This window comes from Ambystoma mexicanum, chromosome 1p (genome assembly GCF_040938575.1).
Source record: "Ambystoma mexicanum isolate Mex_15411 chromosome 1p, UKY_AmexF1_1, whole genome shotgun sequence".
Classification (NCBI taxonomy): Eukaryota; Metazoa; Chordata; class Amphibia; order Caudata; family Ambystomatidae; genus Ambystoma; species Ambystoma mexicanum.
The window spans coordinates 44,650,256-44,665,629 of record NC_090921.1 but is presented as its reverse complement, the minus strand read 5'-3'; the positions used below and the strand labels follow the sequence as shown (position 1 = coordinate 44,665,629).

General features: G+C 44.9%; 1 protein-coding gene across 1 annotated transcript in view; it reads left to right on the top strand.

The window, feature by feature from the left end:
• The window catches only part of LOC138576984 (uncharacterized), a 422,688-nt gene extending 417,617 nt beyond the window's left edge, over nucleotides 1-5,071 (top strand). Inside the window, exon 14 of the mRNA XM_069649631.1 lies at nucleotides 4,912-5,071. Coding sequence (XP_069505732.1) covers nucleotides 4,912-4,968 — 57 coding nt within the window. The 3' untranslated portion in view covers nucleotides 4,969-5,071. The remainder of the gene's footprint in view (nucleotides 1-4,911) is intronic.
• The last annotated feature ends 10,303 nt before the right edge of the window (nucleotides 5,072-15,374 follow it).

Here is a 15,374-nt window from a genome sequence, read left to right as displayed (position 1 = left end):
GTAGTTAAATTCCGAGTATGGACCCAACCAGGAGCAGATGTCATGGAGACTAAGCACAAGAGAGAGCATCTGCTTCAAACCAAGTAGAAATCGATATGTGTTCTGCACAGATATGCCAGAAACAGACTTAAGAACAGACTTCAGAAGGAAAGCTACATTGTCAGGTGTAATGTAATGTAATGAAAAGCTGCCTCACATAGCACCCTACTGTCATGTTGTTGGCCTCACTGCACACAGTGCCACTGTAAATGCCCATCCAGACAAACAAAGACAAGTAGATGAAAAGAGAAGACGGATCTTGAGATTGTGCACAGTGACAAAGAGACTTTGATCATAAGCATTTGCAGTATGACTTCCACTTCAGACATTTCATAAGAGGCTTTCACGTATGCTAGCGTGGAATAATGTGTTTTTTAAGAGGCTGTGTACCCACAATGTTGAAGGTGCCTTTCTCTAGATAGGAGATAGTTCTACCTCCAGGAGCAGTATGGACATGTTTATTGGGAATGTGCAGCCATTTTCTCCAGCAGCGCAGAACCTGACTTTGGATTACTTTCAAGAAGCAGAACTTTCAAGTCTTCAAAAATATGAATACAGGCAAAGCAGTTGGAGTAAGATGTAATAAATTAAAAAAAGGAAAACATTGCCATTTATTATGCAGTATATTGAAGAATGTTAAAAGCAATGTGAGGACACAACACTATATTCAGTTGTATCGGGATAACAGAGGATAAAAACAAAATATATTAACTAAAGACGACATAAAGATTGGATTACGGAAAAGCCCACCAGATTCTTTAAAATGAACATCCAAACACCCAATGCAGCAGTGTTTCATGAGCTGCCATTGTGTCAGAAACTAAATCTGCCCACCACATTGTGGCTGGTTCATTGCATTTGGATGAAGGCCATTTAGCTGTGTTTTTTCACCGCATATTTTCGAGAGTAAGGGGACATCCATAATGGATATGTAGCATAGTGGGGGTGTAGGGAGAGTCGGGGGCTTGGGACCATGGGAGGCCTGCCTTCATAAATGAGCAGTGAAAATGCAGAAGACATGGCAAATCCAAGGTGTCCCAGATCCTCAGACACATGTGACCAATCCAACATGGAGACCTATTGTTACAGGTAGCCATTGGCAAAATATGCTGCTTAAATTTAACGGCCTGCAGTAGGAAAAAGCCAAGTAGGTGCATTCAAGACACTACATTGGAGGATGCACAAGAATAAGCAATATCATTGACTACGGGTGTCAAACCTTTATGCACCTATATTGTGCATGAGGAGGGTGTTTTAGCAATGCAATAGCTTGTATTAAAAGAAGACAACTTCCCAGTTGACAGAATATCATACCTTCTTAAGATTACAGAAGATGTGTGACCTACAGACGTGAGGAGCCGTGTTTGATACCCGCTAGACCTGCCAGCACAAATGCAAGAACCAAATAAAGTTTTGGTGTTTCTAGATAGATGCCATGTTGTGAATAATTTGCCACACATTGATATTGATATTTATATTTTATTTCTATTGCGCTCGTACACAAGCATTTCAGAGCGCAAATGTGATGGATCTTGTATTAGTTAATCAGCATCTACACCAGGGACATGCGTGTATGTTACTCTTGAGAATTTTAGTCCAAATATATTTTTTGCAGTGGGGAATATGTCATGGTCACAGAAGGAAGTTCAGTTCAAGGTGGACAAAAAAACCACAGACTGCAACAACATTCTGCAAGCTGTATGAGTTTTCCTACTATTACGGTCAAAGGGGTCAACAAAGATCTGAAACTCGCATAAGGGCTCAATACAAATATACATGTGTGCCCAAAATAAAGGCTCAAAGAAAACTAGATAGCAATGCTTCTCCTGAAAACTGCAGTTTGAAGGACAAAGAAAACATGTGAGAGGGTATTTTCCTATACTCCTCAAAGGACCCTGTACCCAGATGCCATAGTTCCTGGATGTCTACTATATGGGTCAGACTGGATTATTAAGCTGCTGCCATTTTTGCACCGCCACCAAGGCTCATTTTGGGAGATGCAACACTGATTTTAATTCCTGAATTCCAGGGTTGAGCCTTACTTCTGGCACTTGATGAGTCCTACTGGTTCATGGGAGCCTTCATGACTCTAGTTACTTATGTGCCTTTTAGGACATATATAGCCTTCCTCAGGGTGCAAAACCTGCACTCACCTTTAGCCATTGGTTAATGATAATTGACTGTTGGCGAGTATGAAATGATTTGCTGTGTGTATGTAAAGAATTGAGGTGGCAAGTGACATTTTATGGCTGGCTAGTAGCCTGCAACTACAGTTCTTTTCCCCTGGCCGTCCTAGTTTGCATTTTGAACAAGCATTCCTGGCCCAGGTAAGCCATCCTGCCTTGTGTTTTCAAGGAACCTTCCTGGCTTGGGTGAGCCCCATCATGCCTATCCTTTGTGGGAAAGTGCTATTGCAACTAGAATCTAAAACATAACTCATGGCTATCAGTCTCTCTCTCTCTCTCTCTCTCTATCTCTCTCTTGCTCTATCTTGGGGACTTTGGGATTTCGGCCTACCCACTTCAAGGCATAGATAAACAAAGCTCTCCACCTCTTTTAGGTGTGTATCGTAGCTGCGCCCCAGATCAGGCCCGCTGGTTTCGCCACCTGCCTCTCAGCATCTCCTATAGGTTGTGGTACACACTTGGATTGGCCAATGTGTGTTTTCTGTTTGTGGCCCCTCTGTTTCCTCCTCCTCCCCTCTAACCCTTCTCCATATCCATCCTTTGCTTGTTGCTGAATCGTTTCTACTTCTTTCTACTTCTCCTACAATCTCTCATGGTGTTGCCTTTCCTTCTCTCTCCTTTTCCTCTGCCCTCCTAAGATGCCAAGCTCGTCCTGCCTCTGATGTTCCTCTCTTTCTTCTCACCACCTCTTCCTTTCAGCATTCTCTGATATCTCACTTACTTCTCGGGCCCTTCCACTGTCATTCATAAAATGCTAACCTTTCCCTCAAATCTCCTTCTTTGTCCTACGTGATCAATCCATCCTCCAGCAACAAATGTTCCCTTCTCTTGTCTCCTATTCTTCTCACTCTCTCTGCTTAACCCAGCAATACCTCCCATCTCCAGAATCCCACACGCAGGACAAAGCCCGGACCCTTTTTGCATCTGTGTTGCATCTGTGACTGTGTCAACACTGGATCTAATGACGACATTTGAGAATGTGCCATACGCGCTGACCCCCTCGGGTGCAGCCACTGCTATTGGGGATAATGGGAGGCAGAGAGAGTTGGGGTTTTCGGCATTTCTCCCCTATTTTGTATCTGTGAGGGTGTGCTGTTTCTGTGGCGTTTCCTGAGTCTATGTTTTCCTGCTAAGATCGTGATCACAGTCTGCTCAGTGACATTGTTTGCATCCTTCCATCCTTCCTCCAAAGTGTCTTCACGTTTGGGAGCAGGAATCATGATGCATACTCGCGAAGGACATCTGTTGGAAACCCAATGTCTGTCCATTTAGTGTGGTTATAAGTGTGGCCTGGTTGTAGAGGTCTGGATTGGGGAGAGGCACTCGATACATAAACTACCTATGGAGTTGGCTTCATGGAGCTGATGGCCTGCACTTGCCGGCAGGATCGCTCTCACCACAATTCAAGAGATTGGACTTGTGACACCTGCCATCATGACATGTGTACTTAACCAGTTGCTTTCAAATAAATGATTTGTTTCTGAACATGAAGAATATGATGAAGACCCTAAGATAATGTTGAAAGAATTTGAGGAACGTGGATACAGGAAGGACATTTCTGAGAAAGCATTATGGGACCCATAATTGATATCTGAGGAAGTGCCCAAGAAAAATCCTCCAAAATAACACCCGACGTGAATAGAACATTGTATTGCCAACATTCTTTCATCAATTCATTCATTAACAACGTAACAACTTGAAGAAGAAACTAGTTACAGTGGGCCAAACAACTAAAGAAATACACATATTTACTACAACATCTGAAAATGGTACAAGTCAGCGATCTTCTTCAAACCAGGAAGAAAATAATGTTGAGAACATTTGCAACCTGAGATTTGTTACATTTGTTTTATGCGTTAAGAGGCCCCTGTGGGAAATTTGATATTGGCAAGACAAGTAGGAAAGTCAGTTTAAGACTGTCAGAGCGGGGGTCCAACATGAGGACCAAGATTATGAATTCTCCTGTGGCTCGTCACTTCTTGGAAAAAGGAACTTAGGTTGCCAAAAATCTGATTTTCTATTTTGGATATTGGCCAAAGAAATTGGGATCTACAAAGGCTTTTTGGGACAGCGGGAAGGCTTTTGAACCATACACCCATTTTGCGTTATTGAACAGTTTGGAATATAGTGTGTCTGTAAATTGATACATTTCTTGTGGATGGGAGTTGTGTCCGGAATGAAAAACGTGCATTCCCACAACCACATGCCTATTCCCGGAGAGCTCCTTACTCTGCACATTTTGTCAAACCATGGGGACAAGCTGCTAGTTCTGAAGGTACTCAATATAGATATGATGAACCAAGATCTGTATTTCTCTTTTTCTATCTTGTCCTTATATTACTAACTAGGTAACTTGCATCATCAGACTGTTTCTAGGTCTATTCACTGCGGACACCGCTTGGGGAGACGTTCCTCTGTTTTGTTCAATGCACTGTAGGCGTTAAGGCCAGATGAAAGACTATATATATGATAGAGAGTTTTTTTGTTTCTCAGAGAACTCTAGGATTCTGCATGTGTATATGGCGAACACCATAGGGATAAGACTTGGCAGGCTTCTGTACAAATAGGTTTATACTAATAAAGTCTGTGTACTTTGTGTTCTCTAAGAGTATTTGCAGTGTTTATAGTTGATGCTTTTTCATACAAACATGACGTTTAGGTAAATGTGTTGTATGTTTATTTGCAGACTTCTTTTTTGCTTCTGCTGAAGAGTCTGCGAGACTCGAAACACGTCAAACACTGAAATAATAAGGGAGGCTGATGTGAAAATGACCTATGGAATAATGTACTTTAAGGAATTCTTAGTGCAAGCCTAACATGAAGAAATAAATGTATGGGAATATTTCAAGAACTTGGTCTGGTTCTTTCAGAAGGAGGTGTGTGCAACACTGTCTGTTTTTCCTGGCAGCATGATTAATGCTTGTTTTTTGCGTGCATCCTTTTTCAAAGGTGTTCTTTGCTTGGTGCACTTGAAAGACACAGAATAGCAGTGATGATAGAGGAGAGGCTGATGAGAAAATAAGCTATGGAATATGTACTTGAAAGAATTCTTAATACCAGTCTAAACCAAAGAAATTATTATTATGACTACTATTAGTGTATTTATTGAGTGCGGACCTAGCTTTGGGATGCAACAAAGTGCTTTACAATCCTAGGGGGAAGAGCACAGGGAAGGAGAGAAAAACGGAGCCGGGATCTAACAGGAGACGGCGAAGGTGGGCATTTGGCAGCAAGGGATCTATAAGCAACCAGGGGGGTAGACAGTGAGGAGCAGATCACTGAGTCCCAGGTAGGGTGAGGAGTGAAGGGTATGTGGACCTAGGTATTAAGGAGGAGCCATTCCATGAAGAGGAAGGTCTTGACCTCTTCTTCTGAACTGTAGAAATGATAGGGGAAGTCTGATGTAGACAGGTAGGAGGTTCAAAGGTCTTGGAGCCTAGACAGAAAAGAAACATATTGGTTAGATTACAGTATTTAAAACATGTTGTCTGGTTCTTTCCGAAGGCGGTGTGTGTAAGAATATCTATCCGGACTCCCCAGCAGTATACATGTCAGAAACGTTCTTTGGGTATTACCCAATTTGATCCATTTTAATTTTTCAAATGGTACATCTGGCCGAATTCTAGTCAGGGTGGTGTTCCTCTGTGCTGGTGCCCATTGGTTCATCAAGATTCCAGGGGTTGCCTGAAGGCAGGGTGGTGTTCATCTGTGCTGATATTAATTACTTTGCCAAGATTCCAAGGGTTTTCAGAAGGCTGGTGGTGTTCCTTTGTGCTGGTGTGCATCGAATCACCATGATTCCAGGGTTTTTCTGAAGGCTAGGTGGTGTGCCTGTGTGCTGGTGTCCATTTAAAAACCAAGATTACAGGGGTATTCTGAAGACTGGGGCGTGTTCCTCTGTGCTGGTGTCCATTGAATCACCAGGATTCCAGTGGTTTCAGTAGGCAGGGCAGTGTTCCTCTTTGATGGTTTCAATTGATTCACCAAGATTCAGGGGGTTTCCTGAATGCTTGGTTGTGCTCTTCTATGCTGGTATCAATTGAATCACCAAGATTCCTGGGGTTTTCTGAAGACTAGGGAGTGTTCTTCTGTGCTTCGTGTGGACTAGTGAGCAGGGCATTGTATCCCTGAGTGTGGATAACAGTGCAGGACACTCCATCCTTAGGTGCAGACAAGTGAGCAGTGCATTTTATACCTTGGTGTGAAATGGTAAGCATGGAATTATATCCCTTGGTGTGGAATGGTTAGCAGGACACTGTATCCCTTGGTGTGGACTAGTCAGCAGGGTATTGTATCCCTTGGTGTGGACTAGTGAGCAGGGAATTGTATCCCTTGGTGTGGAATGGTAAGCAGGGCACTGTATCCCTTGGTGTGGAATGGTAAGCAGGACACTGTATCCCTTGGTGTGGACTAGTGAGCAGGGTATTGTATCCTTTGGTGTGGACTAGTGAGCAGGGTACTGTATCCTTTAGTGTGAACTAGTGAGCAGGGCATTGTATCCCTGGGTGCTGATATGTGGTCAGGGCACTACATCCTTGAGTGCGGATAAGTGAGCAAGACGCTCTATCTTTAGGTACAGACTAATGAGCAGGGCTGTGTATCCATTGGTGTGGAATGGTTAGCAGGGAATTGTATTCCTTGGTGTGGAATGGTAAGCAGGGCACTGTATCCCTTGGTGTCGAATGCTAAGCAAGTCACTGCATCCCTTGGTGTGGAATGGTAAGCAGGGCACTGTATCCCTTGGTGTGGACTAGTGAGCAGGGCATTGTATCCCTGGGTGCCGATAGGTGGGTTAACAATTTGAGTGAATTGACAACCCCAAGGTCGTTGATATATTAACATGATGTGTATATGTTTCAGGATATTATGGCTTCTTCTGCCATTGATATTGATGGTTTTCAGGTATTTTCTCAAATCGTATCTAGATCGCCCCTGGGGAGGACTAGTGGGGGACTTTCTACTGTCAATGATTTTAGAAAGGATTTGAGTCTTTTTTAGATAATGCCAATTTTCCTGGGATTTTGGCCATTGGGATAATGTTACCAAAGAGCAATACAGAAATCCTTCTGTAAAATCTCTATTGAAATCAGTCCAGATTTGAATTTACCAGATTCCAAGATGTGGCGACTATCTTGGAAGCTTGGTTGGGTGCGGGCTATACGGTCAATATCATTGCAGGAGGTGATTTCAACACTGAGTGTGCGGTTGACACTTGTGAGCCAAAAACTCAAGCAAGGAAATAACTTAAGTTGGTGTCTAAGGGCTGGGGACAATCCTGGTTCAACATGTTTTTAATCTGGGAACTTTCTTAGGGAGTATTTAGGATCAATGAGGGAAATAAAGCGGTCTATACTTGGTCGCGTGGTTCAGCCAATTCATGGATCGACTACTTTTTTGTGTGTCTTTCTTTAGCTATACACTGGCAGTCTTTAACCATATTGAAAAAGCACACTAGTGACTATGTCCCTCTGTCTTACACTAGTTCTTCTATGTAGTAAATTAGAATCTCGTCCTTGGTTTTCACTCTTGGAAACCTGAAATAAAGGTCTAAGGGTGATATGGAACTCCTGTCTTCTAAATAGATTCACAAGAGAAATAAGGGAGGTCACAGAAAGATACAATAGGCTTGACCTTTTTCCCTGTGGGGAAATTACAGATATGGTGGTCGACTGCTTGATGAATTCTACTAATAGGGGTCAAGTATATAAGCAGAATACTCATATTCATCAATTTGATAGCAGATTGGCAGAGTATAAACACATTTGCAATCTGCTTGAGGGCAACTTATCAGAAGAATATGTTAATTTGGACAAATAAATTAGGCAGCATTACAAGAAAATTGTACAACATATGAACTGTCAGTTGTGCGTACAAGATGGTGAATTAGCAGTTAGACATCTCATAAGACATGATGTGGCACAATTTAGGAAACTCATCAGCAAGTGTGTAGAGAAACAGCAGGTGGACGGCCCTGTCTGTAATCAGTGAGGGCAATTGGATAGCACACTATGCTGCTACTGGCACTAATGGGCCCCTGACCTACCTACCAACATTTTGGAGGCCATTTCATGGACTGCTTTTGACCCAGGGGACAGTGTCCAGATCATAATGAAAAGTAGTGGGTGCCGGGAGACAGGTCCTAATAACATGGCCCCCACAACCTTGAAGTAGTTTCCCCATCTCTGGGCTGCCATCCTTGCTCATCCCTTTAGAGAGATCATAAACATGAGGGTGCTGCCTACCATGTGTTGTGACGCGCATATAATTCCCATATACAAAAAAAGGGGTGATAGGTCTATTCTAATAAACTATAGACCTATAAACCTTTAAGACACAACCAGCTAAATCTTTGCGACCGTAGTCTTCAAGGAGTTGTAGGTATGGATAAACAATCTTCTCTATTGCACCAGAACACATCTGTCAAGATTAGGCTGTCTAGGGATGGTTCCCTGTCTAGACCAATACAAACCTCTTTGGGTCTAAAACAGGGATGCCTCTTAGTACCTTTTCTTTTCAACATTTACTTATCAAATATTGAGAATTTGTGGGAACCCTAAAACTCCTATCCCATTAGATTTGACTCAATGTGCCTCATTAAGACGCAGACGGTAAGGTATTACCGGTACCGGTAAGGGCACCGGTACCAGTAATCCCTTACCACCCTATTACAAGTTCCCTTTGCGGGTCCTCCCTTAACGCCTGGTCTTACCAGGCTTAAGGACGGGACCCGCAAAGGGACTTTGGTGCTAATAACGGTACCGCAATTTGCGGTACCGTTATTAGTGCCTTCCCCATTCCCACTGAGCCCTATGGGGGCTCAAATGGGAATGGGGAAGGGCCCTGGTGAATGGGGAATTACTGCCCCCGCCAACCTTGGAATGGGGCGGTAATAGCTCCATTCACCAGGGCGGAGTCGGTGAGGTTTTTGAGGCAGCTATGGCGCTAATAGCGCCATGGTTACCTCCAACCTCGTAATGACCCCAATGAAAATTATTTGGTTGGCATTTGCTGATGATCTATTATTCTTTGACTTGACCACAGTCAGGTTACAACGAAAGCTGGCAGCTTTTGCAGTAATTTATGCGGAAGAGAACAACCTAATAGTGAATGCCAATAAGTTAAGAATAGTTATTTTCTCAAAAAACGGAAGCCCAAAGTGATGGGATGGTGAGTGGTTAAGGCACGTTTGGCGTGCAATCAATCTATGAAATACTTGAGTTTCAACTAAACATACAGGGAGTCTGTGGTGTAGATATGGTCTGATTGACAACCTCACTTATCAAGTACTTAAAATATCTTATCATAGGATCAGAGTGCATAATCCTTTGAAATTTCTCAAAGAATCTTCTCAAATAATCTATCTTCTGAGGAAGTCGACAGGCACAGGCTGTCAGAGTCCATAAATATGAAGCTGATGACGTCCATGATGATGATCGTATTGGATACCACGTCATTCGATACTTTCTAGGAGGAGACACCCAAAACCGGTGATCCGAAAAAGGTATGGGGTAAGGCATCGACCAAACTGACATTGAGGTCCATTTGACACTTACAAATCCCCCGTGCTGACTGTCGGAGGAAGTGGTTTATGAGACGATACTGAAATAACGGAATGCACATATCATGGTGCTCTAGCATCTTGAATCATCTCTTGTGCTAGATTGGATTACCAACAAAGATCTCAGACCAAATAACCGAACAGACTCAGAGAATATGGCAAAATACTATTTTATTCTTAGTTTAAAAAAGCAGGGCAAACTGGCAGACATCAGGCTGATGCTTCCACACTCACACACAAACTTGATTACACAGGGGTTTTATACCCCAATATGCATCATTCTACATGGCAAAATATAAAACCTATTGAGCGAAGCGATTGGTTATGGGACCGTATGTACCTATGATATGCATAGTAAATACATGATTGGCTGCCACTTATCTGTAACGCACGCCTTGAACTAGCGCTAAATACATATAATACTGCTTATAGCAGAGAAACTGTCAGCGGATTGGTCTATGCAACATTGTATTGCAGATTGCCCCACTGAACCTCTGATTGGTTGGCATTCTCACCCAACCTTGGACTTTTCTGACTCATTCGCAGCATGTAAGAGATACGAAATCCAGCTGCTTGAGTCACGTCAGATTACTCCCCGCTTTCGCAATGAATCCATCAACTCTCATCAGTCCTGCCATGAGCCAAAGTCTTCTTATTTGTAGTCTGCTCACTGTTCTCGAACATTTAAGGGAGTGTAGCACATCACTATCTTCTTCCAATGCTTAATGAATAGTCCTTGTTTTTGATTTCTGAATTACGTGTGAGGAGACCACAAATTGGTCCATTTCGATCTTTTATTTACTGCTATTTGATTTAATTTTACTGGGTGTTCATGCTCCTCTTGGCCTCTAGAGACTTGCTCACTCCATCTTGTATAGACTTCATACCCTTGTAATTGTCCAATGCTTGGCTCTTACAGAGGTTTTCTTCTTCTTTAATCTTAGAGAAATATGTCTCCCTTTCACAGCTTATCCATCTGCCTCCCCTTATGCCCTGTAATTATGCCTCAGAATCGCCTCATTGATACTATCCCTGAGTTTGAGGCCAAGGACAAGTCTTTCAGTCCTATTTTGGATAGGTTGCAGAGTAGAAGCAGGCAGATTTAGAAAGAGGCTGTTGCAGTAGTCAAGCCTGGAGAGAACCAGAGCTCTGGAGACAGTGAGCTTCTGGGGGAAGGAGAGGAAAGGAAGACTACCTCTATGGAGGTGCAGCTGGTAGTGTGACTTCTTAGAGACGTGAGAGATATGAGGAGAGAAGCAAAGTGTGTAGTCGAAGATAACCCAGGGGTGTTTAGCCTTACAGGTGGTCGTAGGAAGAGGTCCAACCGAGGCCGGCCAGAGAGTGATAGGAAAGGTGGGGGTAGGTGTGCCAGTTAGGAGAATCTCGGTCTTACTGGCATTAAGGCAGAGATCATTGGTGGCATGCTTCTTCTGGATGGCAGACACACAGTCAGAGATGAGAGATGGTAAGGAGGTGGCTGAGGGGAGCCTGAAAATGAGTTGAGTGTCATCCGCATAGCACTGAAAGTTTGGGCAGAGAGCGGCGATGCAGTGGGCAAGAAGTTCCAGGTATTGGTTGAACAGCCAGGGAGAGAGGTTAGACCCCTGGGGAACTCCACAGGCAGAGATAGAAATAGAGGAGAGGAAGGACCCAAGTTGGACCTAGGAGGGTCGATCAGAAAGGTTATCACGGAGACGGTTGAGCAGGATGGCGTGGTTGACCGTTTCAAAGGCAGAAGAGAGTTCAAGTAAGATGAGGACACAGGGGTGTTGGAATCAAGGTTGGAGAGCAGGTCTTCACGGATGTTCAGGAGAGCAGTTTCCATGCTTCTGGCAGCTCTGAAGCCAGACTGATGGTCATGGAGACAACCAACAGATTCAGAGGGAAGATTAAGCTGGGAGATAGCCAGCTTTTCCAGGAGTTTGTCAAGGAAAGGAGTGATGGAGAATGGACGATAGTTAGCAGGGCAGAACGGGTCGGCAGAGGGCTTCTTAAGAAGAGGGTGCACAAGGGAGTGCTTCAGGTGGGAGGGGAGACTCCAGAAGCAAAGGAGTGGTTGAAGAAGTCATCCAGAGCAGGAGCTAGGTTGTCAATGTGGTCCTTGATGGTTTTGGAGGAACAGGGGTGAGCATGTTTTGACAAGACTTTCATAGATCGGACTTGTCTAGCAACCTCGTCTGTGGAGAGCAGGAGAAAGGCAGAGAAGGAGGGTGGAGAGGTGGCTGGAGAAGGAGCAGAGGAAAAGCAGGGAGTAGAGTGAGGTGGGGGAGAGGAAAAGGGAGAGGACAAGATGTCCTGTGTTTTAGAGATGAAATGAGAAGCCAGGGCCGTGCAGAGGGCCTGGTAGGGGACAGGAGAGGTAGAGACTGCAGCAGGATTGTCCATCTCCTTGCAGATTTTAGAGAGTTTGGCTGTGCTGCTAAATGCCGCAGAGACGCAGGCTTGGATGGGGGCTCTCTTCTTGGTACAGACAGAGAGCCGGTATTGCCTTTGTAGCAGGCGGCAGGCCAATTTGTAAGTGGATGTAAAGGAAGCACACCATTTCCTCTCAGCCACCCTGCACTTGCGTTTAAGGGTGGCGAGGTCTAAGTCGTACCAAGAGTTGCACTTGGCTTTGGGCTTCAAGTGGATCCTTATGACGGGCAAGAACATCGAGAGCATCAGATATAGCAGAGTGGAGCATGGAAAGGGCTGAGTCAGGGGGTGTGAATCAGTCAAGCATGGAGAGGGAGGGGTGAGAAAGTGGCAGCGAAAGCCTCAACTGACACACACTTCATGGGTCGGGTAACCGAGAAGGTAGGTGGCAGTGCTGAAGTTGGCTTGGCCTGAGGGATTGAGAGGGTGAGGTGGGAGGAAAGGAGAAAGTGATCACTCCAGTAGAGAGGAGTGGTGAGAGGGATAGAAAGGGGAAGGTATGAGGAGATCACAACATCCAGAGATTGCCCTGTGGAGTGAGTCGGGTCAGAGGGGAGAATAGAGAGTGAGAGACACAGAGGTCACGAAAGAGTCCAGTGGAAGTACAGGAGGCATCCAGGTGGATGTTGAAGTCTCCAAGAAGGAGGAGTTGAGTAGTTGACACCAGGAGGGAAGAGCAGAGGTCTGCCTACTCAGAGAGGAAGGAGGAGATCTGACCAGGTGGCCGATAGATGGTAGCCACAGTAAGGAACGGCCAGGAGAGAGAGTGAGCCTGCAGACGAGGCATTTGAAAGAGGAGTAGGCCTGCGTAGGAATGACAGAGGCCGGAAACCACTCAGGGAAGATGAGGGCTACACCCCTTATGGAACAGTTGAATCTAAGCGCAAGGAGGATCTTGTAATCATCAGGGAGGAGAGTGTCAAAGCTTGTGACAGAACTGGCCGTGAACCATGTCTCGGTGAGACAGAGGACATCAAGGTCAAGTTCCTCCAGGAGGTGGCAGATGTCAGAGGAGTGTTTGATGGCTGAGCAAGAGTTGAGAGTGGCAACATGGAGAAGGTTGCCATCCTTGAAAAATTTCCGGGGAGGGGTACAAATCAGAGGTACGCCCTGCAGAGGTGTAGAAGAAGCCAGAGGAGGGCAGAAGAGGAAGGAGGAGAGGGCGAGGTAGCCAAAGAGGAGACAGCAGGGGGAGGTGAGGAAGGCATGGGGGAGAGAGAGGGGATAGCAGGAGAAGAGAGGAAATTGATGAGGTGCGGGAAGCATCTATCAAAGAGGAGAAGGTTGGCTTGGGAGCCTTAGACCAGGATGGTACCATTCACATTAACATTAATGATGACCTTAGAAGAGTGGAAGGAGGCAAGGAGGGCGTCTCACCGGGTGCCACCATTAATTGGAGAGGAAGAGAAGGGAGAGAGCACAGAAACCATATGTAGGGTCCATAGGTTTGGCGGGGGAATGACAAAGAGGATGTTGGTGAGAGTTTCCTTGGAGGAGGCACTGGTATAGGTGTCAGTGATAGGGAGGCCTGGGTTGGAGACCAGGACGTCCTTTTTAAACTTCTTCCTACCAGATTTAGTGAGGAGGGCAGGATAGTTGATGGAGAAGCAGTTAGAGAAGATAAGAGAGAGACAGAGCACCATAAATTAGGTAGGATGAGGAGAGAAGAGGAAGGGAGTGGGTAGGGGAGGACACTAGGGAAGGACACAGAGAAGGGAGCAAGAAGACTAGACAGAGAGACAAGACAAGCTGACAATTGCAAAGGCGACAGGTGCTATGATAGTGGTAGGAAGGACCACGAGATGAGTGCTGTGCTGTGCAGGAGGCAAAGCCAAAGAATTGCTAAGTTTGAGAGACCTAAATAGAGGGGAAAAGGCCTAGGTTTCAAATGCAATTTTAAATACTTTCACAGTGCAATTTTAGAAACAGGCAAAAAAACACAGCTAAGTTTGAGAGTCTGATATATGGACACGTTTGCAGGGTTGGTTGACGGCTGGCAAACGGCTTCCCTGCGGACACCTGCAGACACAGCCAGGAGCCGCCTCTGTGAGAGCTGCCATTTTCTTTGGGGCCCTTAGCCGCAGGGGCTGGCGGGCAGAGGGCTGTCCTGGGAAGGTCAGTAAAGAAAGAATAGAAGGCCAATCAGGGTGGTGGGTAGGGTGGGAGGCGGGAGGGGGAGGTGGAAAGGTGAGGGCGGTGAGCAGCGGTCCGCTAGACCAGAAAGGAAAATCACAATGGTCAATCAGGGAGGTGGGCGGGCTGGGAAGCATTGTAATGCATTAACCATTGTAATACATGTTCTCACCTTACAGAACTTGGCAAATAATGTATTGTGCTAATAGAAGTTATTTATACAATATTCAATATACTCTGAAGTGGACGATATGTATCAAGTCACATGGACTGGCATCATATCACCCCCCACCCCCCAAGACAGCTGACTGTCAAATCAAGCAGTATGAATGTAGTGGAGCAAATACACAAACATTACTTTGCTAAGGGTTAAACTGAGTTTCTTACTGTAGCTCCTAGAAAACATTTTTCACACTTTAAGTGCCATATCTTGCATGTACGCTAGCTGTTTTGTTAGGAAAAATAAACTGTGAACTTTTTGTTATCATTTGTTACATAGGAAATAGCTGCATGATCATCCAGGTGAACCTTGTGCAAGAATATACTATTAGTAAAATATATTTGTACTTATTTACTGGGAATCGGCTACTGGTTTAAAAAGTGAATCTCAAAAGGTGAATTTGCCTTTCTTAAAAGAACCTCCTTTGGCTGTGATCCACAGTTGTCTTCAGACATATGGCACAATTTGCTATGGTTTCATCAGGGATCGTGAAAAAGTAGGTTCGATCGGCTAGTTCAATGCTGAGCTTAGCAGGATATAACATGGCATGCTCGATGCCCAGTTGGCGAAGTATCTGTTTCACAGTCAGTTCCTCTCCTGCTGCACTGCAACAGAGAAGTCTAGATAAATATACAGTCTTCTGGAGCTGTAATGTATTTCTCCTTTCTCGCAAGCGGCCCTCAGGATAGGGTCCCTGTCCCGGTAGTTTAAAATCCTGTCAAGTATTGGTCAGGGTGGTGCCCCAGGTTTTGGCTTAGGAACAAGGGGATGATGCGTGCGCTCAACCATATATTGGGAACGCCGAGTAGAGGAAGGATGGTAT